Raw genomic sequence first — 24,810 nt, 5'->3', positions numbered from 1 at the left:
ATTTCCCAAGTGGAAACCTGGCTCTGTGTGTGTGTGTTTATGCGCAGGAAGAAGCAAGAGCCCCTCTCGGAACACAACGAATGTGGAGGTTATGGAATAATGGTGGGGTGCAGGGCTTGTAAAAGCCCTGCTCTCGTGTTTAATGGCTCCACTTTATATGGCCAGGTTCAGATCTGACGCTGCTCTGCGAAGCAGCTGCTTTCCAGATCTCCCCCAGGTCGAGCATCAGGCTTTGTTCTGGGTTTGAACCGATTGCCATGAAAGCAGAGGAAGGTGAGAGGCAGGGGCTGGCAGAGGGGGGAGCACCCCGCTCACCTTCACACCTTGCAGCCCCTTTCCCATAGCGAGAGGCTGCAGAGGAGCTGTTGCTTCCCCATCCTCCTCCTCCTCCTAAGGGGAGAACCATGACTTTGTGCCTTGATTCCAGGGAGCATCCAGGCTCAAATCAAAGTCAAGGCCCAGGGATTTGATTCCCAACACCTCAATTCCCAGGCAGAGGGATCAGTCCTGGGTTGTGCCGTGGGTCCTCCTCGATGGCTCTGTGTGCTCACCTTAATCAAGGCCATGGGCAGGTGGTTCATCTCCTCCTTGGACCAACCCACCCCTCCCATGCTTTAAAGCAGAGTTGTCTCTAAAAGGCAGCTCCTGCCCTAGGGACGTCAGATGGGCCCGAGCTGATGCCCTGCTACTGCAGGTGGGTTCTGTGTGAACCCGAACGTGCCTCCCAGCACTGGGGGATGTCCTCTCCTGGCTGGCAGAGGCTGGTTTGGGGTTTCCAGCTGGAGAGCACCTCACCCCCCCTCCCGAGGCTGGGCACCTTGTGCATGGTACTACCTCCCTCTAGTGACTCCAGCCCCACAACGCAGAGATGCAAACAGGAGTGCTCCTCCAGCAGCTGGAACGTCAGGATGGAGCCTCTCAGCTGGGATGGACCCTGCTGCGTGGAGCTCATAGAGGCATGGAATGGGCTGGGTTGGAAGGGACCTTAAAGCTCCTCCAGCTCCAACCCCTGCACGGGCAGGGACCCCTTCCACTGGAGCAGCTTGCTCCAAGCCCCTGTGTCCAACCTGGCCTTGAGCACTCCCTTTTTTTCCATCCTTGCAGATGCTGGATCTCCATCTCCATCCTGACCCCTGTTCGTGCTGAAGCAGAAACCCCTACATCTAATCCCAGTTTGCCTGGGAGACCAAGGTGCTATTGACATGTGGAGGCTGAGCACCAGGCATTCCTCTTCCCATCGCCACTTCCAGCTCTGATGGACACCCTTGTCTGAAAACAACATTGTCTTCTGCCTTTTGTCACTTTGTGGCCCTACTTAGAGACACACACTCAACCCAAAGCGGCCCCATCACCTTACCCAGCTCAGAGAGGACGTACTCCTGCTCCCTGAAGATGACCCGGTCGGACTTGTAGGTGGGAGCCTTGTAGTTGTGCTGCAGGGAGAAGAGGTGGAGCAGCTGGGAAGGACGGAGCTGGTCCCGCCACTGGTTGGGTCCAGAGCTGAAACCAAACAGGAGGGAAACAGCAGCTCAACTCGTGATGAAGCATCTCCAGCCTCAACAAGGGGCAGCACCAGCGCTGGGGCTTGGAGCAAGCTGCTCTAGTGCAAGGTGTCCCCACCTGTGGCAGGGGGTTGGAACTGGATGGTCCTTAAGGTATCTTCCAACCCAAATCACGCTGGGATCCTATGATACGCTACAAGGGGTGGTGATGAAGGACCAGATCACCCTGGGTCTGTGTTCACCGGTGAATGGGGCTCTATGTGGGACACACAGCCCCAGCTTGCGGGGCTGTGCTGCCCTGATATCCCCCCCAGAGCCACCACATCACCTCCCAGCTGGCCCTGTGCATGGAGGTGTCCTCACCATGGTGTGCCCAAGAGGCACCAGGGATATAACAGGGTCTTCCCAGGGACATTAATGTCACTGGAAGCATTTCAGGCTTCTGGATGAGAGCCAGGGCTCAGGGAAGGTCCTCAAATGAGGAGCTTCTCTGGTATGAATCTATCTCAAGCACTGGTTTGGTCCCCCTGGGACAGCCGTGGGCCAGCACAGCTGACACCCTGAGCCCATGGCCATCTCAGCCCCACAGAGCAGTGACAGAGACCCCAAGCCCGCAGAGGTACCCACACGCAGTAGGTTTGGGGGAGGCCACAGCGCGCCCCGTATTTGGACAGGAACCGGTTCTCCAGGTCTATGATGGTCTCCCCGATCTTCTCGTCCTTTGAGAGGAGGTCGTAGTCGTAGAGCGTGATCTTCAGGTCCTTCTCCAGGGGCAGAGTGCAGCTCAGCTCGAACATCCTGCAAACGGGAGAGCAGAAACACCCATGAGGTGGAGGCTGATGGTGCTGAGAGCCCCAGGGGAAGCAGACACATACCCCATCCCAGTGGGCACCCCCTGCACATCGCTGTCACACTGGCTCAGTACTACCAGTGCTGCGTTGTACTGGCTTAGCCTGAGGATGTGCAAAGCTTCCCTAAAGCAATAATCATAGGATCTTGGCATGGGTTGGGTTGAAGGGACCTTAAAGCTCCTCCACCTCCAAACCCCTGCCACAGGCAGGGACCCCTTCCACTGGAGCAGCTTGCTCCAAGCCCCTGTGTCCAACCTGGCCTTGAGCACTGCCAGGGATGGGGCAGCCACAGCTTCTCTGGACACCCTGGGCCAGCGCCTCAGCACCCTCACAGGGAAGAGCTTCTGCCTAAGAGCTCAGCTCAGTCTCCCCTCTGGCAGGTTCAAGCCATTCCCCTTGGCCTGTCCCTACAGGCCCTTGTCCCAAGCCCCAAAGGTTTCTTGTAGGCGAATGTCCAAATCAGGACTCAAGCCTGCCTGGGCCCAGCCTGCGGTCAGAGCCTGACCCTTAAAGCCTCCTTATCCTCTCCTCAGAAGGGGAGTACAGGCCTCGTCTAATGCACACTGTCCTCTAAGGTCTCACCAGTATGACCCTCACCATCCTTCTTCCTTTCCATCCACCCCTGCAGATCACAGAATCATAGAATACTTTGGGCAGGAAGGGACCTTCAAAGCTCATCCAGTTCCAACCCCTGCTGTGAGCAGGGATGTCTTCAACGAAGTCAGGTCACTCCAAGCCCATCCAACCTGGCCTTGAGTCTAGGCTGGAATGGGAAGCTCTGGCTGGCCATCCCTATTCCCTCAATATGACATGAAGAACCGCACGGACTCCAAACCGAATGCAGACTTACTTCCCAAAGACAGGCTCCAGCGTACAGGGCAGGTAATTTTCTTGGTCATTTATGGATTTCTTCCCCACTGAAATCTTCACGTAGGGATCACACTAAAGACGGGCACGAAAACAAATGTAAGAGTCACTGCACAGCCATACTGGTGACAAAGGAATAACTCTGCTTCTCCTTGTCCCAGCAAGCAGCATCTTCCACCCTTCATGGAAGGCTAATGCCTGCTTTCAAGGGCAGGACCATTCTGACCATTAACTACAAATCTGTGACCATCACTAAGATCCACCTGCTTTACAGTTCCCTTTTGAGGATAACCAAAGGACCAGTTAGCAGTGTGGGATGAAAGTCCAAGCTCATTTGGGGTCAATGGGATGGAAAAGGAATAAAAGAGCACGAAAAGCACCCTATTTATAGCTTCTCTGATGGATGAGCTTGCTCAGGATGTTCCTGTTCTCATCTAAGTCACTTATCTGGAGGTTCCATTGAGGTCATCATTTATTCAAGTGTGAGGTCTACTCAAAATAGATGCAGGGGCCTAAAATACCAAAGGAAACCCATTTTGTTTCCGGAAGCATGGCTCAAAACCATTTACTGCCAAGAGGCTGCAAGAAATTAATGGAAAACCAATGGCAGCAGCGTCACATAAAGCCTCATTGTGCATCCAAGCCCTCTAGCAGATCCTTTTACCTACTTAGTCAGGTTTTAAGCTTCCCTCTCCCAAGTAAACCTCTCCTGGGAAAGCTGCATTAACCTGGGACATGGTGGAATTCGCTTGAGTCAGTATTTTCACTAGGGGAAGAAAAGAACAACCTCACCTAAAAGATGCCACCCAGCTTGAAGCCAGTGCCTATAGGGACCCACCACCCCGGAGCATCTGAAAAGGCACGGATGCTGGCCAGGAACCCCCCAGGGCAAGCTCCTCATCACTGGTCCTTCACCTGCAGATCCTTTTAAGAAGCGAAGGATCACAGAATCATGGAATCAATGAGGCTGGAAAAGCCCTTTCAGCTCATCCAGTCCAACCATTCCCAGCCCTGCCAAGGCCACCACTGCCCCATGGCACTGAGGCCTCGTCTCCACGAGCTGTGAACACTTGCAGGGACGGTGACTGCAGCCCTGCCCTGGGCAGCCTGTTCCAATGCCTGAGCACCCTCTGGGGCAGGAATTGTTCCTCAGCTCCATCTAAACCTGCCCTGGTGCAGCTTGAGGCCGGTTCCTCTTGTCCCATCCCTTGTTCCTTGGGAGCAGAGCCCAGCCCCTCCTGGCTCCATCCTCCTCTCAGGCACTTGTAGGGAGCCATCAGGTCCCCCCTGAGCTTTGTGTTCTTCAAAGGAAGGATGGAAAAGCAGTGCTTGAGGAAGGTCTCCAGTGTGAGGATGAATGGGGCATCCAGGCCTTTTGCTTCCCCGTGACCGGGATGAGCTTCAGGAGACACCACAGCCTAAGGGCACAGACTGTGGAGTCAAACTTGGATCCTTGGGTTTGGTTTTCAATGTGAAAAAAGCCTTTTTCTACTCCTCTCTTCTGCTCTTCAGGGGTTTTCTACAGGAGATTTCTAAGACATTGAAAACTTTCATCCCGAACCCATTGCCAAACCCAGGGGAGATTAAGAAGCGGTTTTGCTTTGTCCATGTCCAATTAAAATGAACATTTTTCCTTCTGAATTCACACCATTTTCCTTTTTGCCCTGATTTTAAATTCCTGACATTCAAAACTTGCAAAAATCATGCGAAAGACATAATTTTGTCTCCTTGAGCACCAAAATGAACCAAGCCCCTCTCATTTCGCTACTTTAACTATAGAAAAATCCTTTGGGATGGAGGAAGAGTTGGCTCCTGGGATTACCAGATGGGTGATGGAGGCAGAAAGAAGACCTCCTCCTTTCTGCTGTCACCGTTCTCTCTCCATCTGAAGCCATCTATGGAAGGTTTGATGGATCAGGGCTGACCTGCCCAAGCAGCCCACCCCCCGAGCCAGCACTGAGCGTTCCCAGCAGGATACCTTCCCATTGGTGTCCTTGGGCTGCAGGCCGAAGGCTCGGATGATGTAGACCCGGACGAGGCATTCCTGGGGTCCCCTGGCCGGCAGCTGGTGGAACTGCCGCGGGGGCATGGGGACCCGCGGGTCATCCGGGAGAGGGTAGATCTTGAATGACCCCTGCCAAGGACACCAAGTGTTGGGCTGTGAATGGGCGGTTGCATAGAATCATGGCATAGTTTGTGTTGGAAGGGACCTTAAAGCTCCTCCAGCTCCAACCCCTGCCACAGGCAGGGACCCCTTCCACTGGAGCAGCTTGCTCCAAGCCCCTGTGTCCAACCTGGCCTTGAACACTGCCAGGGATGGGGCAGCCACAGCTTCTCTGGGCACCCTGGGCCAGCGCCTCAGCACCCTCACAGGGAAGAGCTTCTGCCTAAGAGCTCATCTCAGTCTCCCCTCGGGCAGGTTCAAGCCATTCCCCTTGGCCTGGCCCTACAGGCCCTTGTCCCAAGCCCCTCTCCAGCTTTCCTGCAGCCCCTTTAGGCACTGGAGCTGCTCTAAGGGTACGTTCCTCCCCACCACTGGACAGACATCTCCAAAGGGAGAGCTCAGCACCAGTGTGGTGAGACCACGAGTACTCACACATGCTCCCTCTACCAGCCCGGACAAAGAAAATGCTCCACTGCTTACATCCAGCCTTGGTTTCAGATGGGTTTTGATCCAGGATGACAGCACAACCTAGGCTAGCTTTGAAGCAGCTGGGAATACAGCAGCCAGACCTGCACAGGCAGGTTCATACAATGGTTTGGGTTGAAGGGACCTTAAAGCTCCTCCAGCTCCAACCCCTGCCACGGGCAGGGACCCCTTCCACTGGAGCAGCTTGCTCCAAGCCCCTGTGTCCAACCTGGCCTTGAACATTGCCAGGGATGGAGGAATCAATCTGTTCAGACTGGGGCCAGTGTTATGCTTCTATGGCCCATTTCTCTCTGAACTCCTACCCAAAACAATGAGCTGGCATCACCCCACTCAGCAGCAAGACCTTCCACTTCGAGGCAGAAAGAGCCCATCTCACCTTGAACTCCCCCACGACCGAGGGGTCATCGTTTGAGTCCTGTGAGCGGCCACGATAGAGCTTGAAGGTGTGGCAGAAGTCCGAGAGATGCTCAAAGTCCTCCACGTTCTCCAGCTCCGTCTCATAGACCTGGGGAGGGAGAGACGGGAGGTGAGGGCAGGGACCAGCAGTGGGTCCCCACCAGTGTGGGACACGACCTGACCCAAGCTCCTTGGTCCTGGTGAAACACAACCCACAGGGATGGAGTCTGGGCCCTGTCACCCTTGTTTCCCCCTAGGACGGATGAAGAACAGACCTTCCCGCTGCGAATGTCTTCAGTAAGACCAGGCAAGGTCTTCCTCATTTCAGTCCTATTTGGCCTCTGTGTTAACTTAGCAGTCGTTGCAACAGGGTACCTAAATCTCCCCCTTCCCTAAGGAATCAGGTTTTCCTTGTTGTTCCCAAACACTTTCCAGTTCCCCCTCTCCTCTGCCTCTTCAGTGACAATTCCTGAAGGCTGCAGGGTGGGAAGTTACCAGACAGGATTTTGTAAAGAAAACTGAGTTTCCAAATCATTCTTTTTAAACAGAAAGATCTGATTCCTGGGGAAAATTATGGATTATTTTTTACCCAGAAGGAAAACCAGCTTCAACATCCAAAAAATATCAACGCTTGTGGAAGAGCATCATGGAGAGCGTGGGTCCAATGAGCCAGGCCCAACCAACACCACTTACCTTGAGGGTGTCGAAGCCCTTCTCCAAATAGCAGCCACATTTCTCTCTCTCTCCTGTGGAAGCATAGAACTTGCTCCACCAGTCAATGAATTCTTCCTCCTGCAGCAGCAGATACCAAAGTTACACATCCCCATGAGCAAAGCCAGGGATCAGCCACAGCAGCATCTCCTATACCTGCTAGAGGTGAACTCCAGCCCTGGGCACCATCCCCATGGGTTTACTGGGGGATGAAGCTGTTGTGAACCCAACCTGCAGCTCCTCACTCCCTGGTTTCAAAGCAGTTTGGGGATGCTTCCACCCAAATCCAGCTATCCCAGCCACAGCAACCCCATGGACCTGGACCCATCAGCAGAGAGGATGATGCCACATGGGAGGATGAGGTAGAGCTCACAGAAGAGCAGGCCAGAAGCAGATTTTGGCCTTATGGGTGATGGTCTTTTGAGGACCTCAGTGCAGGACCCCAGAGGGATGAGACAGTTTAACCCTTGTGTTAAGATGGTCCGCACAGCCTGGAATTCAGGGAGGATTTGGGGCTGCTCTTAAACGCATTCCCTGCTTTAGGCTTTGCCTGGAGGGTTTGGAGTCTCTGGGATATGGATTGACTTTGTGGTTTGTGTCCCAGCACCATCCAACCTCCCCACCCAAACAAAGCCCATGGGGAATGAATCAATCCATTAAATGCATGAATTCCCACTAAAACCGAGGTCCTCAGGTGCTGCCCCTCTCTCAGGAAGAACAGAGCCCTCTTCTCCTTTATATTACCCAAAGAAAGGGGCAAGTCTCACACAACCTCAACCTCACAATGCCCCAATGCCACGGAGGAGCATTTCCCTCATCTCCTATTCAGACTGCACCTCCTGGGCGCAGGAGGTAGCTCCAAAGATGCTATTGCAAGAGGAAAGCCAGAGGCTGGCCTCAGCAATGCATGTATATTATAAGAGCCCCAGTCTGACACTGATACGAGGGAGGATGAAAGGGCTTTGACTGTGATCCATGAAACATTCCTGACAAATAAGGATGTCTTATTTTAGCAGTCCACAGAATTCCATCACGCTGACCTCATGGAGGAACCATAACAGGGGTTTATTGGGTTTCTGTTCTAAGCCAAGGGGGCAGCTTCAAACTGCTGTCTTGAACAGACATTGGCTTGAATAGGCCAGAAATTCACTGGGAGGCCTCTGCTGCCTCCTGGTTTCTTGAGGAAAACAGGAATAACAGTTGCCTTTCATCGCTTCCCTTGTGTTAGTGGGTCAGAAGCTGCTCTCTGCCCAGCGTGGTTCCATTATGACATTCCACAGGGAAGCATTGAAACCGAGGCGATGACTTACCCACAGGCTCTTCTGCAGCCCCAAGACAAAGGATTTGGTTAGAGTTTACTGATTTCTACTGATGTTACCCAAATAAAGGGGGATTAAAAAAGGAGGAGGCAATGGGAGCAGCTGGAATGTTAACAGCAAAGGACATGAATCCATTTGCCTGGAAATGGGAAAGCCAGGGAAAGCAACGGCTCCACCGCGCAAGCGCCTGGAGTCAGGGGTTTCATTCTGCAATCAGGCAATAGAGCAAATCACCTCCAGTGTTTTATCTTGGGCATGGAAAGGAGGGTTCTCAGTCATGAGGTCCTTCAGCCCTGCCATGGGTGGCTGAAGGACCTCCAGCATCCTGCATGTCCTCTTCAACCTTCTGCATGGACCCTATGGAGCTCCAATGGGACACGCACCCCTGGGTGAGCATCACTTGTGGATAAATTCAACATCAAGTGAATGGAGCCTCCAATTTCAGCTTGGAGAGGAGCTTACTCATGGTTATCAGGTTATCCACATGATAGAAGCTCTGGCATGGGTACCAGAAGGTTTGCCACAGGTACCAGAAGGTTTGTCACGGGTACCAGAAGGTTTGGCATGGGTACCAGAAGGTTTGCTGTCTCTCCATCACCATTCATCCTTCTTCCCTCAACCACCGCTCCCATAGAGCAGGGACCACTGTAATGTGAGCTGGAGCCACATCCATGGAGGCCTTTTACCCAGGGCTACGCACTTGCTGTTGAGGGTACTGAGATTCTTCCCTTCCCTGGATCCCAGCATCCAGACCTGTGTCACCCCAGAAGCTCTCAAGACGTTTCTAATCCCATTTTGCTTTATCCAGAGGGAATACATTGGGCTTAACCACATTTTTGCCAGGGAGGCTGAGCTAGAGCAAGGTTTTCTCCATTACCCAGGGTTTCCTGTGACTGCAAACCCATCCCATTGGATGCATTCCCATATGGGGATAGCAGGAGTCTGGGCTTGTCCATATGTTGAATGGTCATTTCCATCTGGAGCAAAAGGTGTGGAAAGCTGAGAAATTCCCATGCAATGGATATATCAGCTTCTGGTGGAACTTGATCCTTATCATCACCTTTGAGGTGGGGGAAACTGAGGCACGGACAGACAGCAAGGCCAGGAGGAGAGCAGGAGTCTGCTGGAGTCTGAATGCTTCTTCCTGCTCTCCTTGTGATCCCACACCATTCCCTGGGGGAATATGGGTACTAAATCCTGCCTCTAAAGAAGCTGAGCTGCTCAGTCCCAGATAGACCCACATCTGAGAGGCAGATTTCCTGCTGTGGGGAAGCTCTGCGGCTGGGATGAGAAGATCCCCCTGGAAACAGCCTGGACATTCACAGCCACGAGTGTCTGTTGAGGAGCTGACCCCCTGCATGTCCTGGAGAGGGTGATGTCAGCATCCTCTGCTCCAGTCAAAGGCAGCCTGGTCAGCTCTGCTCAACACCCGACCAAACTAACCCAGCCCAGCCGTGTCCTGCGGATGGTGCAGAAAACGCCACGGAGAGGCCATAGCAAACAGCTGGGAACACAAAAGGGGCTTTAAACAGCACAGCCGGGCTCCTTGGGGCTTTCCAGCCACATCCTAAATCCCTCTGTGGCTCCGTCGACATTGCTCCAAAGGTCAGCAAGCCCTGGCAGGAAACCAAGCTTGGTTTGGGATGGTTCTGCAATGGTTGTGATGAAGGCCATCAGCCACCCACCACCCAGGCAAGGCTATTCCCACACCGGGAACGTGCCAGCCTTGGGTTCAGATGGGAATGGCTTTAACCTGCCCGAGGGGAGACTGAGATGAGCTCTTAGGCAGAAGCTCTTCCCTGTGAGGGTGCTGAGGCGCTGGCCCAGGGTGCCCAGAGAAGCTGTGGCTGCCCCATCCCTGGCAGTGTTCAAGGCCAGGTTGGACACAGGGGCTTGGAGCAAGCTGCTCCAGTGGAAGGGGTCCCTGCCCGTGGCAGGGCTTGGAGCTGAAGGAGCTTTAAGGTCCCTTCAACCCAAACCAGGCTGGGATTCCATGAAAACCACTTGCATCCACACAGGGAGGCTGCAAGAGGGCTTCCTTGTCCTTCCCTTAACCCTCAAGGTGTGAACTCTCAGGTGTTCATAAAGACAAATCACCCATTTATGGCTGTTTCACCCTTTTTTTCCCACCACACTGATAATTTTGCTCAGGAGAGGACAGAACTGTTTAGTTTTAGTGGGTTTTGTCCATCCTGTTTAATCAGCCTCCCTGTAGCTAAAGGCAGCCCCCAGGCACCTTCTTGCCACCGCTTTTCCTCTATCATAGAAGCACAGAATCAACCAGGTTGGAAAAGACCTTTAAGATCAAGTCCAGCCCTTACCCCAGCACTGCCAAGGGCACCCCTAACCCATGGCACTGAGGGCCTTGGCTTCAAATGAGGGGTGTTTTCCTGGTGGGAAGCCAGCTTGCCACGCAGGCTGCTCTAGGAGGGCTTCCCCCCATCACCCATGGCAGAGCCATGGACCATTCCTCAAACATGGATTAAACACCGAGAGAAGACAAGCCATGGGGAACGTGCTGGGGGCGATGCTGGGCTTGGCCACGGTGTCAGCAGGAGATACCCAACACCAAGCGCTCCTCCAGCTCACGGTAATGGGATAAGCTGTGAAATCTGTGCTCTGATTTGGAAGCAGCAAACACAGCAAACAAGCAATTACTCCAAATGGTTCCCAGATTGTGACCTCTTGCTTTTGGCCTGGGTCGGCTCCTCTCACTTGTCCCTTGATGGGTTGTTTGTGTTTCCTACAACCAAAGCACAGCTAGCCAAAATAACGGTGTGAGTGAATAGAAAGCACCTCAGAGTGTTCCTCAGGGGAGAATGGAGGCTTCTCATTGCGGTTTCATAGCTCAGAGGTGCCTGAGAGCTCCTCACAAGCTTCTCTCCGCTGGGAGATGCTCCTCAGGAGCATCCTGAGACCTTTCCGTACCATTTCACATCTGGGAATGCAGGAGCTGTGTGGGCATTGACCACAGGGGGTCCTCTGCAAAGGGACAGCTCCCCTAAAACCTGGGTCCCTCCACTCCCACCCTGGGTTTCTAAAGCCAGGTTTGCACTCACCAGGAATTATTTGGGCTTCTCAAAGGAGCCCGTCTGCCCCTTCCATCCTGAGCCTGCAGGAGGAGACATGGGCAAGGATGCTCTGCCAAAGGGGATGAGGGACGTCGAAGCCCCTCAGTGGCACACTGGTGCTTTGCAAAAGGCAATGGATCATGGAATCAACCAGGGTGGAAAAGCCCCTTAAGCTCTTCCAGTCCAACCGTTCCCAGCCCTGCCAAGGCCACCCCTAACCCATGGCACTGAGGCCTCATCTCCACAGGCTGTGAACCCTTGCAGGGACGGTGCCTGCAGCCCTGCCCTGGGCAGCCTGTTCCAATGCCTGAGCACCCTCTGGGGCAGGAATTGTTCCTCAGCTCCATCTAAACCTGCCCTGGTGCAGCTTGAGGCCGGTTCCTCTTGTCCCATCCCTTGTTCCTTGGGAGCAGAGCCCAGCCCCTCGTGGCTCCATCCTCCTCTCAGGCACTTATAGGGAGCTGCATGCACAGAGAAGCCAGAACCTCTCAGAAGACATCTGGCCTGGAGCACATGTGTAGTTCTGCCAGCTCCACAAGCACAAGAGGGAGGAAACATCCTCATCCCCATCCCAAAACCCACCTCATGGCTTTGGCATGAAGGCAAAGCGATGGCTGAAGTGCGCGTGGACCTGAGCAAGATGAAATGGCCATTTTCAAGGGGATCTTTCACAAAATGCCTCAATTTTAACACACTTTTAAATATATATAGATATGCATATACATCATTCATAAACACCATTAAAGCAAGCAAGTTAGAACGGAAGCAATACATACATGAGGTTGGGCCCAAGAAGCTGGTGTGTTAATTAAAGCTGAGCTGGTCAGACCTTCTGCAAGCTACAAATTCAAATGAGGGTTAGAGAAACAAAGATTAAACATCAGCAAAAGCCCAATTTAGGAGCAATCTAATGACGGAACCTGAGTGGTGCCACCTTCCCCCTCCCCCTGGTTGAAAGGTTGAGGTATCCTTGAGAATGGGATTTGGGTTCTTATTGATGTTCACCAAGTGGGACTGGGTTTGAACGGGAGCAGAGATTAAATGGGCTGTTAAAGGGAAGCTGGAGTAAAATCCGTGTTACAGAAGAGCCGTTAAATAAACTGAGCTGAGCTCTTAGGCAGAAGCTCTTCCCTGTGAGGGTGCTGAGGCGCTGGCCCAGGGTGCCCAGAGAAGCTGTGGCTGCCCCATCCCTGGCAGTGTTCAAGGCCAGGTTGGACACAGGGGCTTGGAGCAAGCTGCTCCAGTGGAAGGGGTCCCTTCCCTCCAGGACACCCCTGTCACTCTTGGAGTCTGATGGAGACGGCTCCTCTGTGACTGGTTTATCAGGGAGCAAAAGGAACAAATACATGCTCATCCCTTGGGCTGCAGGCAGTTTTCCTTCCTCATCTGCTTCCCATGGGGATGAGGACCCAGGAAAGACTTTAGAGAACAAGGGGAGGCTACGAGATATAAGGAAGAAGAACTGATCCAGCAGCCACTTGCTTGTGCAGAGCCCCACTCCACGGGCATCTCCCAGAGAAGCAAACAAGAAGGGCTCGGTCAGGAGACCTTGCTATAGGAAAAATGCCTTTCTATACGTTCTGGGAGCTCCCTTCCTCCGCATTCAGCACCCATGATGCTTCCACGGTCCATGTGCACGTGGCCTGGTTTCAAGCAGACCTCAGGCTGAACTTCTCACCCCATTTGGCCGCGATGGACAACACTCAACAGCTCGGAGCAGGGGGGCCGTGTTTGTTTTCCCTCTTTCGGATGAGGACAACAAAGCGATCCTTTGTTCCCAGCATCCATCAGGGGAGGGAGCCAAGCCAGGCTTGGCAAGGAGGGAGCAAGGCTTTGGAGCCACGCAATGGAACACACCCATGTGAACACACACGGCAGGAACAATCCTGGCTCCTGCTTCCAAGGTCACCACTGGAAGAGCACGCAGTGCAGAGGCTGCAGCCCTGGGCATGGGCTCCTGGCCCTGCATCCGCCTCCTTCCCAAGGAGAAGGAATAAGACGGCCTCTGGAGACTGGAACTGCTCCTTCACCCTCAGACCTGGCCCCAAAGAGGAACAGAGAGGGATGGAGGGACCCCCACTAAGCAAAGCCCACCCCAACCCATGTCCATCACCAGGGGAGGGTGGGCATGGGAGGAACAGCACTGAGCCAGGATGGAGAGGTTAGGGAGGGAGATGATGGGAATGGATGATGGGAATGGTGCTTTGGCTTTCCAGGAACACATTCCCTCCTCCTCTGCTCCACACACAAAGCCCAAAAGAGAAAGGCAAACAAACAGGGAGGGATGGGTCTGGGGTCAGAGTGGAGAATTCCACCCATTGCAGCGTGTTCTGTTGCAGTCAAGAAATGGCCAAGTCTTTCCCTGTGGACCCTCTGCTGCAGGGCTCTGGCTCTGCCACGTCCCTCTCCCCATTCCCACCTTTTCACCTCCCATTTAAACTCTTCCCAGGTTTAATCCAAGGTTTGTAGGTGCAAACTGAGGGTCCCACCAGCCCCACAGAGTGTGAACATCCAGCACAGCCTTGGCCAGGCACCTTCAGCATTGGATCATAGGGGACCCCATCTCCACATCAGCCCCAAACTGGGATCCCACAGTGGCCACATCCCCCTCTGCCCCAAGCAGAACCTTCACTTGTGTGGCCTTCATAAAGGGAATTCATGGAAGGACATTTTCCTCTTCTCACCTCCCCAAAAAGCATCCCATGAATCCCCTTTATAAACCCCTGTGTTCCCAAAGGGAATTGCATTTCCCCCTTGTCACCTCCACCAAAGTCATTCAAGGAGCAGGAGCAACTCTGGAGCAGACATAGAAACATCAGGGGTGGGAAATGGTGCTGGAAGAGGAAGGCTGGAGGGAAGGAACTGGTTTGGAAGATCAGTTGTGTTTAACCCGGAGGTTTGCCACCAGAGGAACGCATGGAGATGGTCGTTCTGATGCTCTCAAAGAGCAACACTGCACCTTGGAAGTGCTGCAGGTTGCTATATGGCTGCGAAACACCAGCTTTACTGAAAATCGACCCAAAAAAGCAGAAAGGGGGAGAGTTTAAAGTGTAAATTGGGGCTTGGAGCAAGCTGCTCCAGTGGAAGGTGCTTGTGGCAGGGGTTGGAGCTGGATGAGCTTTAAGGTCCCTTCCACCCAAACCATTCCATGATGATTCTATGAAGAAGCCCCCCCCTAAATTCAGTCAAATCAACTGAAAGCTGGGTAGGTTCTTCTATTAACACATAAGAAATGATGCCCAGTGCAACCCTGGGGCAGGCTCTGGGTGCCACCAGCTTCCTGGGTGCAGCAAAGGGACATCGCCTACCCAGCATCACGCAGCTCATCAGGCAGGTCCTGCATCCCATCCCTCCTGTGCACGTTATTCCATGTCTCCCTCCCTTTTCCCCAAGCCGCTTCTACACTAGACTAGGAAAAGGGCTTTTCCTTACGTGCAGAAGTGAAGGTGCCTGCCCCAAGCCTGGTTTCGGTGTGGGTTTTAGACATGCTCCAGTCACTTCACTGATAGAAGCTGAAGCACTATGGTAAACCATGAAGACAAATGCCAAGGTAACAGGAAGCCAAGTGGGTTGCCAGGAGGGGTTTGTTCCTGGAGCTGCTCCTTCCTTCCAATGACACTTGCTCGCTTGGGCCAAGGTTTTCCAGCTCCACTCCCCAGTTCCTATTGGATCCTGAAGCCTCCCAGGCAAGATGCCAGGGAGCCAAGGTGAACATCCCACCTCTTGGCTGGTGGGGAACCTGAGAAGCCAGCCCATTCCATGTGCCTCACCATGGGGTGACCTCGCCTGGGAGCACCAACCTGGATCTCATCAGTGCTTGGGATAGGGAGGCACGAGCAGGGCCAGCTGCAGCCAAGCCCACACCAGGCTGAGTCCCACAGCCACAGCTCTGGCTGAGAACTGCCCAAGACCCTGGTTCTTCCTTAACCCAAAGCCTGAAAGCCTTGAGCTGGGCAGGGGCTGCAGCATCCAATACACACAGTGTGTGTGTGAAGGGAAGAGCCTGGCATGGGGAGTTGGTTGTCTCTCCCTATAGAAGCAAAGACATCTCATACTAAGGTAGAGGTGGAGGATGAGTTTGTGGTTGGTTGTTGTGGCATGGTGGGGGAGAAGGGATGGAAACAGAGGTGGAAGCTGCAAAGGGAAGGTTACAACGAGACATGGCCTCACATCTGCATCGCTCTGTACCTGCACAAGCTCCTCCTCATCACATGAAATAAGAAACCCATTTCCTATTGATGGGATATTCTCCATACCTGGACAGGAATAAGAGGCTCTTTGTCATCGATGTCAATGAGGACGTCATCCCTGGGCGTGAGGCTCACATCATCTGCAACCAGAGCAAGCACGAGCATGACCAGGACATCCAGCTGATAGACACCCCAAATCACTGCACCAACCTCCACCTTGCCCGGCGCCTTCACCCCACCCGAAGCTCATGTTAATGCACATTGAGCAGCTTGGCCAAGGGACACTGAGCCCATCTCACAAACAACCCAGCGCTAAACCCCTCCTTGGCATCTCCCGGGCTTTCAGCTGGGGGGAGTGAAAAGCATCACATACAGCGACCCCCAGCTCTTCCTGGGTGCTTCCACGGGTGAGGAACCAGCGTGGTCCCATTGCCAGCACGCACCTGTGTGCTCCTGGGCACTGGGGCTGTCCTCCCGGTAGGGGTCACAGTAGAAGTCCCCCAGGCTGCGGATGCTGCACTGCCCCACCACGGGCCGGCGGCCGAACGGGCGGTTGTCGATGATCTTGACCACGATGGGGGGGCTGTAGAGGCTCTCCTTGGGCAGACGCTGTGGGCAGAGAGCAGGAAATGGGTCGCTGCACAGGACGGGGACAGCAGCTGCTCTGCACAGCACCAAAGGGATCCCAGGCTGAGCAGGGCACAAGCAGCTTCACCAGAGGAACAACCAGGTTGGAAAAGCCCTTTAAGCCCATCCAGTCCAACCATTCCCCAGCACTGCCAAGGCCACCCCTAACCCATGGCACTGAGGCCTCGTCTCCACGCGGTGTGAACCCTTGCAGGACGGTGCCTGCAGCCCTGCCCTGGGCAGCCTGTTCCAATGCCTGAGCACCCTCTGGGGCAGGAATTGTTCCTCAGCTCCATCTAAACCTGCCCTGGTGCAGCTTGAGGCCGGTTCCTCTTGTCCCATCCCTTGTTCCTTGGGAGCAGAGCCCAGCCCCTCCTGGCTCCATCCTCCTCTCAGGCACTTGTAGGGAGCCATCAGGTCCCCCCTGAGCCTTCTCTTCTCCAGACTGAACCCCCCAGGTCCCTCAGCCCTTCCCCATCACACTTGGGCTCCAGGCCCTGCACCAGCTCCAGTGCCCTTCTCTGGCCCCGCTCCAGCCCCTCAATGTCTCTCTTGTAGTGAGGGGCCCAGAGCTGAGCACAGGATTCGAGGTGCATCTCACGAGCACATCTTCACCATGAGATGCATTTGCTGTGGGCCCTCAGAGCTCCTTCCCAAGCAGCTTTGCTGTGACCCCATCACCGCAGGGCACTCACCACTTCCATGAAGAGCACAGAGACATCGAAGTTGGGGTTCTTCTTGATGTTCTTGATGACACAGGACTGCACGAACTGGCCCCCGCACTCCACCAGCAGGCTGGGCGAGGTGACACTGGCCAGCTGGTAGCTCTTGAGGTTCCTCAGCCCCCAGGCCAGGATCTGAGGGGAACAGACAGCAAAGACTGAGCCAAAGATCCAGCTCCAGGTCTCTCATGGAGCTCCTCAGCAATGGAGGTAAACCCGATCATGAAGCAGATAGGAATCAACCATGTAAGACAGGAGTGCTGGGAGAAGCCAGGTCACACAGCAAGTGTTCCTATGATTGCAGCAATACAAGAGGTCCGCAACTGCTCATCTCTTAATGGAGCATCTCTGCTTTGGGCAAGTATCACCCTGGTGTGAGCCAGCCTGTCCTAAAGAGCAAGTGCGGTCCAGGCTGCGGGACTTGACATCTCCACAGAGAGATAACACTGTTCTAACAGACAACCCATGAGCAGAACCAGCCCCCAGCTCTGGTGGGACTCTGTATCCACAGGGTCCGGCCTGGATCCCATCTCCCCATCAGGGACACACGTCTGGGGGTTATTCCACGACTCACCTCGACGGCCGTGCGCTGCAGGACCGGTTTGATGCCTTGGGGGACCATGTAGATGTTGGGTTCTCGCTGGGGTGGGGGGTACGGCAGGTCCGAGTCCTCAGACTGCAGGAGCAGAGAGGCAAAGGACACATCAGGTCCTGCCAGGGGACACCAACCCCTCCTGATGCTGGGTCCCACCACTCTCCTTCCCTGCAGAACCCATCTCCTCCCCGCAGTCCAGGGCAGTTGGACAGAGGGAGATAAAGGTTGGGGCTTCTCTCCATTGAATCTGACCCTGGAAATATCAAACATCTACTGCTGAGAGCAATCCCTGAGCATCCCAGGGAACTAAGAGGATGTGCCCTCCATTGGGGTTCAGCTCCATTAGATGAGGAAGGGGTGGAACAACATCAATCCCACACCAGGACCATGGTGAGACAGGGACCAAGAGATGAGGAGAGGGGAGGAAGCAGCAGCAGGGGGTCATTAGTGCAATACAGCTCCTTGAGCTGGGCACGGTGAGATGCTGTGACCAACCACTCACAAGCAGTGATCTAGTGTGGGCAGCACCACGGGATGGAGGTGGGCAGGAGGGGCCGTTGCTCATGGCCCAGCTCAGCTATGAACCATAACTGGCAGCCACCAAGCTGATGGGCACAGGAGAGGCCTCAGATAAAGAACCCCAGCCTGGTTTGGGTTGGAAGGGACCTTAAAGCTCATCCAGTTCCAACCCCTGCCACGGGCAGGGACCTCTTCCACTGGAGCAGCTTGCTCCAAGCCCCTGTGTCCAACCTGGCCTTGAACACTGCCACTTCCAAACCCTTCCCAATCCCTGCTGCTCCCCTCTTGCTTTGCCAGCAGCAGGAGTCATTCCTCTGGGCCTGAGCTGGATGCACCAGCATTGAGTGTTTCACCAGATGGGACAGAAATGAGCAGTGAGGCCTGGGATGAGGCATGAGGAGAGAGGGTTCAGGGTGATGGAAGGGAACAAGCAATTCCCAGACACAGCAGCTTGGATGGAGGAGCCATCCGTGAAAAGGGTCTGCTGCAGCTGGGATGGTTGGAACAAGGACACGTCAGAGGGAATGAGGGTGGAATGAGGAGATCTGGGGATCGTCTAACCCAACCCTGCCCCTGATACAGGGTTGGAAGAGACATGAGCAAAGTCAGCACAGAGCAGCCCAGTCAAAACAGGCTGGAAGCATCTCCCAGTGTGAGTGTGGAGCTGGGCCATGCTGTTTCAAAGGGACTCAAATCCCAGTGCTTGGAGGGGATGCAGCCCCAAAAGGCTGTTCCTGCTTGTACCAAACACAAAGGCAGGAGAAGGAGGTCTGGTGCCAGCCTGTTCAGGTGTATCAGGAGCCCAAATGATGTATTTAGGAACCAGATTCTCCATGAGGCTTCTTATTTACTGCTAAGGGCATGGAGACCTCATCCCTTGCATGATGCATGGATCCCTTGCATGATGCATGGAGACATCATCCCTTGGGCTGCAGCCTTGGTGAGTTGGGGTAGATGGGGTTCCTGCAGGACAGGTGGGACTGCAGGAGCTCGGGAGCCTCTGCTGGGACTTTGCTTGGTCTGTGGGCAAGGGCAGAGGAAGAGAGGAGAGGGAAGTGTTTGGACATGGAAGGTACCCGTTGGAGGAGGCCTTCGGAGAACAAGGCAGGGGTGCAGAGCTGTGCAGGGCCCCGTCCAGAAATGGCAGTGACAAGCAATGGGGGAGAAAGAGCAGAGAGATGGTTATGATTACCCGAGCTCATCCACCTCGGCCCGTACGGAGCACAGAAATGAGCCCCACAGCATCAGGAAATGCTGTTTGGATGGAAGAAACCCATCCTGCCGAAGTGTGGTTATCCCATCCAGCTTCCCACGGGATTGTGGCCAGGCTCTGTGCATGCCCCACATCCCTCCCAGCTCATCTCCCACACCTTGGGGCTAACTGGATCCTAGGACCAAGCCAACACTCACATAGATGTACCCCTAGTTCAGTTCCAAGATTACCCTGACAGGGCTTGGTTCAGCCCACGACCTGCTCTATGGGATGCACAAGGTCTGGGTAGGTTGCCCAAGCAGTGTCTCATGATCCTGATGGAAGCATTTCCTTCAGAGCAGCTGGAACAGTCCCACAAACGCCCCAATTCCTGGTGAATTCCCCATAGGAAGCTACGAACCTCAACTGGGATTTTGTCTGGGTTCCAGCCAAAGGCCAGCCCAGCACTTTGGCTCTTGCACGCTTGGTTGGGAAGGGTTGAACGCCAGGAAACCTCATGCACACACATCCCACAAAGGTTAAACACTCCTGGGCTGGGCACGGAGCCCGTCTGCCCTGTCCTGCTGGTGATCACTCATGCTGCTAAAGCCTGATGCTCTTGGCTTGATTCGTGTGAAAAGCAGAGGCTGCCCCACGGAGACACAACCTCGACAAGCTCCAAGCAGAAGAGACAAGGAAAGCTTGTAGACTCACCTCATCCAGCGTGGAGGAGAGCTCATTCTGGAGAGGAGGAGGAGAGGAAAGCATTAGAGCAGTTCTTACCCACATTCCATCCTAGCACCTACAACTGTACCTGGCAACTGAACACCAAAGGATGCTTTCCAAGCTCCTGCACACCAAACACCCTGAGGTTTGAGAAGAAACCAGTGCGGGTGGCTTAAACCTATTTACAGCCCAGCATCCGTTCATGCCTTTGCTCAGCAACACGCTTGGAGCTGTTGGGAAGCACAGCCCTCGTGATGGGAATGCTGACACGATGCCAGGGCGGGAAGGCAGTGGTGTGTTTGACACCTAAGGAGCTGTATCTGGGGTGGGACACATTGATCCTGCCTCATGGATCAGAAGTGAGCTGCCCCCTCACCGCAGCTCTCTACCATCAGCCGAAGGAAACCGGCATCTCTACATGGGAATTCCTTCATCCCAAGACAGGATGGATGGATGAGGGCTGCCAACGGAGAACTGATGGAGCTGGGACCCGGCAGGGGCAGGGGAGGGGATGGGCTGAGGGGTGCAGAGCCTGGGAGCTGCAGACAGGAGATGGGCCTTACCTCGAAGCCAGGGATGTGGTGCACAGCCGGCTGTGGAGAGAAAACACAGGGATTCCATTCACACATGGGGTGGCTCAGCTCTGTCTGACAGAGAAACATCAGCTCCCCCAGCCTGGTTTGGGCTGAAGGGACCTTAAAGCTCCTCCAGCTCCAACCCCTGCCCCGGGCAGGGACCCCTTCCACTGGAGCAGCTTGCTCCAAGCCCCTGTGTCCAACCTGGCCTTGAACACTGCCAGGGATGGGGCAGCCACAGCTTCTCTGGGCACCCTGGGCCAGCGCCTCAGCACCCTCACAGGGAAGAGCTTCTGCCTCAGAGCTCATCTCAGTCTCCCCTCGGGCAGGTTAAAGCCATTCCCCTTGGCCTGGCCCTGCAGGCCCTTGTCCCAAGCCCCTCTCCAGGTTTCCTGTAGGCAAAATGAATTGAAAGCCACCCGAGTGCCTTCTGCCAGCATCAGACACAGCCCTTAGAGGACCCCCAAGGTCTTTCCCACCCAGTTCAGTATCTTCTGAGAGGGTAAGGAGAAAGAAGAGGCCGCTTGCAGATGATTCTGTGCCCCCATCCCACAGCAGACACCCCCCCATGCCCATCCAGCAGCCCCTCAGTGGTGCATCAAGGCTTCAACCCAGCACATCCACCCCTGAAGATGCAGCAGCATCATGCACAGCATCCCTCCAGCAGCAGAGCTGGGACCTACATCAGAGAGACCAAGGAGGGAGCTGTGGGACCCTCATTCCCCATTAACACCTCCCTGGGAGGGAGGAGCGGGACAGGAAGTTTAGCATCCCGATGTATCCCTTTTCCTTGGCACAGAGGCACATCTGGGCTGCAGCCAGGCACTGTGCCCAGTGGAAGGCCAGAGATGAAAGAGGCAAAGGGCTGGTGCATGGAGGTGACAGGGAGGTGGGGAAGCACATGAGAGCACATGGGGCACGATGAGGAGTCTCCCCAACCAGACTGGCTCCAAAGAGCATCCTCCTCCGTGCCTCCTTACATGGATGGCCAGCACTGGGTGCTGCAAGAGCAACGACCCACTTTGGCTCCCAAACCCCTCCAGGTATCAACTGCGAGCAAAGGGCAGCCACAGGCACTGGGCGCAGCAAAGGTGGTGGATGGGAGCTCACCTTCTCCCTCTGAATCAGCTCGAAGGCAGCCAGCAGCTCCCCGACGTTCCTGTTGGCCTTGAGGACAGGGTACCAGGAGAGGCGCGGGGAGCGGGATGCGCTGGGCTGGCAAATGCAGCGCCCCATGAACTCATCTGCTCCCTGGAAGGAAGCAGGCACAGGAGGCTGCTGAGAGCCATGGGCTGGGGTGGAAGGGACCTTAAGATCACCCAGTCCCAAACCCCTGGCAGGTTCAAGCCATTCCCCTTGGCCTGGCCCTACAGGCCCTTGTCCCAAGCCCCTCTCCAGGTTTCCTGGAGCCCCTTCAGGCACTGGAGCTGCTCTCAGGTCTCCCCTTCAGGAGCCTTCTCTTGTCCAGGCTGCCCCAGCCCAGCTCTCTCAGCCTGACTCCAGAGCAGAGCTGCTCCAGCCCTCGCAGCATCTCCGTGGCCTCCTCTGGCCTCGCTCCAGCAGCTCCACGTCCCTCTTGTGCTGCGGACACCAGAACTGCACACAGCGCTGCGTGTGGGGTTATCTTAGCACCCCCCAAGTGCCATCACTACCAGGCACTTTGGATACCTTTGGGCTGCTGAGCAAACCACAGTGCCTGGTCCCCTACTTGCACGACCGCTCTACATCTTATCCCAAGCTTTCCCCACAAGGAAACATGGTCAATTTGGCCACGCTGCAAAACATGGTAGAGATGCAGCTTTGGGGACTAAAGCAAGGGCACCAAGGACATCACTAGCAGAGATGTCTTCTGAGTGTCCAGCTCAGTGTCTGAGTCACCCAGAAGGTGTTACACTGCATTCCAGAGGGCAGGAATGGTGCCGTGTTTGTCCCATCCACCCCAGCACACTCACACCATGAAGGTCCAGCTCTTGCCAACACACTTACGTAGGTGTCTTGGTCATAAAGTTCCACCACGATGTTGGGAGGGGACTCAGCCACGTTCTGGGGGTCCCCGAAGATCTCGATCTCATAGAAGATGAGTGTCTGGTCCCAGGTGGGGTTCAAGGTGTTCTTGATCACCACCGTCTTCTGGCTTTGGTGGAGGAAGGAGACAATGGCGTAAGGATCTGCAAGGGAGGTTGGACAAGAGGCAAAGGATGAATTGGAGCCGCCAGGCTAGGGAGGAGAAAGCAACTCGTGGTCATTCAAGGGCTGAGAACAGGACCTGGGAATCTTCTAGAGACAGCAATGACGTTCCCATCATGTCCCAGCCAACTCCAACTGAGGAGGAGATGAGGCCAAGTTCTCCAACACTAATCCCTCTACACCAGTTATTCCCAGCTCAGGTACTTCCCAAGCTGGATGTGATGTCTCCATGGACCCCTCCAGGGGGTGCCTTCCATGGCCTTCTCCTGCCTGAACCCACCGCATCCTCTGGTGAGGTCTCAGAGCTGTGTGGAGGACCAGCCCCCCATGGAGCTCTGCGGTACCCAGCTCCCTCCATCTCCCCCTGAGCACTCCCAGTTCTCACATTAGGATAGGAGGAGCAGTCCCCCCCTGCCCACCTGCACTCACACTTGGGGTTCTGCAGGTTCCATCAAGCCAACCACAAAACCGAAGCTGAAGAGTCTCATCCTATGGAATTAACCCTTACAAAGGGTCAAGGCTGCGTGAGATGTTTGAAACATGCCATGGGATCACGTTGTAAGGCCCCATTGAGACTGGACGCCCTTCGCAACTTGATAGCACCTACAGCTCCTCGTCAGGGATGAGACCTCCACGACTGCTGCATCCCCCCGACTGGTCCAGGGGAACCCCAGAGCTCTGGCTGCCTGCAAAGCCCAACCTCCACAACGGATGGAGGCATCATTGGCCTTTATGGAAGGACACAGGCAGCACATGGCACCCAGCACGACACACGGATACACCAGTGTTTGGGGTCCAGCAGCATCCAGATGGGTACCACCCAGCTCAACCCAAAACCAGTTCCAAGAGCCCTGCCGGTGGCCAGGAGCGTTGCAGACCCCACACATGCAACCCTTAGAGCTCCAAGCCCCATCCAACCTGGCCTGGCAGTGCTCAAGGCCAGGTTGGACATAGGGGCTGTGTCCAACAGTGGACAGTGGACACAAGCTGCTCCAGTGGAAGGGGTCCCTGCCTGTGGCAGGGGTTGGAGCTGGAGGAGCTTTAGGGTCCCTTCAACCCAAACCAGGCTGGGATTGTGGCTGAGCAGGGATGCATCCCATGCCCATCCCTCCCCTCTCCCCAGGATAAAGGAGATCCAGGGGGATGTATTCCCTTCCTGGGCATCTGGCCCTGCAGCAGGCGTGTTTCAGGAGGCTGATGCTCCAGGTGCTGGCTGCAGGGAGCACTGCTCACACTGGGAAGTTCACACTGTTCACACTGACACGCGTCCTTCCAGGCGGAGCAAAGCAAAACGCGTTACAATAAACAAGAAAACCAGGGATGTGGATGTGGAATTTTTGCCTTTCCCCCCCTTCTTCTTCTTTTAAAGGAGGCCTCCATAAAGCCCCTTTGTTCAGCCCCCGCCGTGCACAGAAGGTTTGTTTGTAGAACCGTGTAGAGCCCCCTTAATGAACTCTTTTATGCTTTGTTAAGGCACCGGAGATCACAATTCCACATTGTGGCACCGTGTTACTCATGTTGTCCTTGGCTGGCTTATTCCAAGGGAAGGGACTCCCCTCCCTGCTCCACTGATTGGAGCCAGGAGATCACCCCGCTCCCAGCGCTCCCAACAACCAGCCCTTTGTGGAGGTGCAGAAGGGATGGGGCCCTGATGGGTGCAGACGCTGGGGAGTGTTGGGGTGCTCTGCTCCTCCCCAGGGCATTTCTGACCACCCCAAGCCCCTCTCCTTCAATGGGAAGCAGGAGCTCCTTGGGACTGCGGTGCTGGTCCCCAGCAGGGTGATGCCCAATGGTCCCCGTGGGCTGTTGCTCATTGCGGGTCCCCACACTGTCCCTGTATCCCATTTGAGATCCATCACTAGTGCCCAGCTCTCAGAGCAAATCCTCATGCAGATGGTCAGGGACACCTTGGAGGGATGCTGGATGCATCCTGCTCATGGGCATCACTGCAAAGGAGAGTGGATGCTCCATGGATACCTGCTCCAGGACCTGCTCATGTCCGAGACCTGGCCCCATCACAGAGCAAGGCCAGGTTGAATAAGGCCTTGGGTGACATGGGCTAGTGTGAGGTGTCCCTGCCCATGGCAGGGGGCTGGAACTGGATGAGCTT

At 55.0% G+C, this 24,810-nt stretch overlaps 1 protein-coding gene across 1 annotated transcript in view; it reads right to left on the bottom strand.

Moving 5' to 3' along the window:
• Positions 1 to 24,810, bottom strand: part of DYSF (dysferlin) — a gene marked incomplete at both ends in the record, with an annotated part of 87,874 nt that overhangs the window by 28,508 nt on the left and 34,556 nt on the right. Inside the window, 16 exons of the mRNA XM_080620743.1 lie at positions 1,358 to 1,500; positions 2,130 to 2,300; positions 3,204 to 3,295; positions 5,199 to 5,354; positions 6,247 to 6,375; positions 6,960 to 7,058; positions 12,144 to 12,206; positions 15,624 to 15,697; positions 16,001 to 16,166; positions 16,880 to 17,041; positions 17,481 to 17,582; positions 19,097 to 19,138; positions 19,927 to 19,953; positions 20,502 to 20,531; positions 21,624 to 21,764; positions 22,500 to 22,681. Coding sequence (XP_080476869.1) covers positions 1,358 to 1,500; positions 2,130 to 2,300; positions 3,204 to 3,295; positions 5,199 to 5,354; positions 6,247 to 6,375; positions 6,960 to 7,058; positions 12,144 to 12,206; positions 15,624 to 15,697; positions 16,001 to 16,166; positions 16,880 to 17,041; positions 17,481 to 17,582; positions 19,097 to 19,138; positions 19,927 to 19,953; positions 20,502 to 20,531; positions 21,624 to 21,764; positions 22,500 to 22,681 — 1,779 coding nt within the window. The remainder of the gene's footprint in view (positions 1 to 1,357; positions 1,501 to 2,129; positions 2,301 to 3,203; positions 3,296 to 5,198; positions 5,355 to 6,246; positions 6,376 to 6,959; positions 7,059 to 12,143; positions 12,207 to 15,623; positions 15,698 to 16,000; positions 16,167 to 16,879; positions 17,042 to 17,480; positions 17,583 to 19,096; positions 19,139 to 19,926; positions 19,954 to 20,501; positions 20,532 to 21,623; positions 21,765 to 22,499; positions 22,682 to 24,810) is intronic.

The sequence above is a fragment of the Psittacula echo genome, assembly GCF_963264785.1.
Source record: "Psittacula echo genome assembly, chromosome: 1".
Lineage (NCBI taxonomy): Eukaryota > Metazoa > Chordata > Aves > Psittaciformes > Psittacidae > Psittacula > Psittacula echo.
Note: the sequence above shows the minus strand (reverse complement) of the source record. Positions and strands in the feature narration are given on the sequence as shown.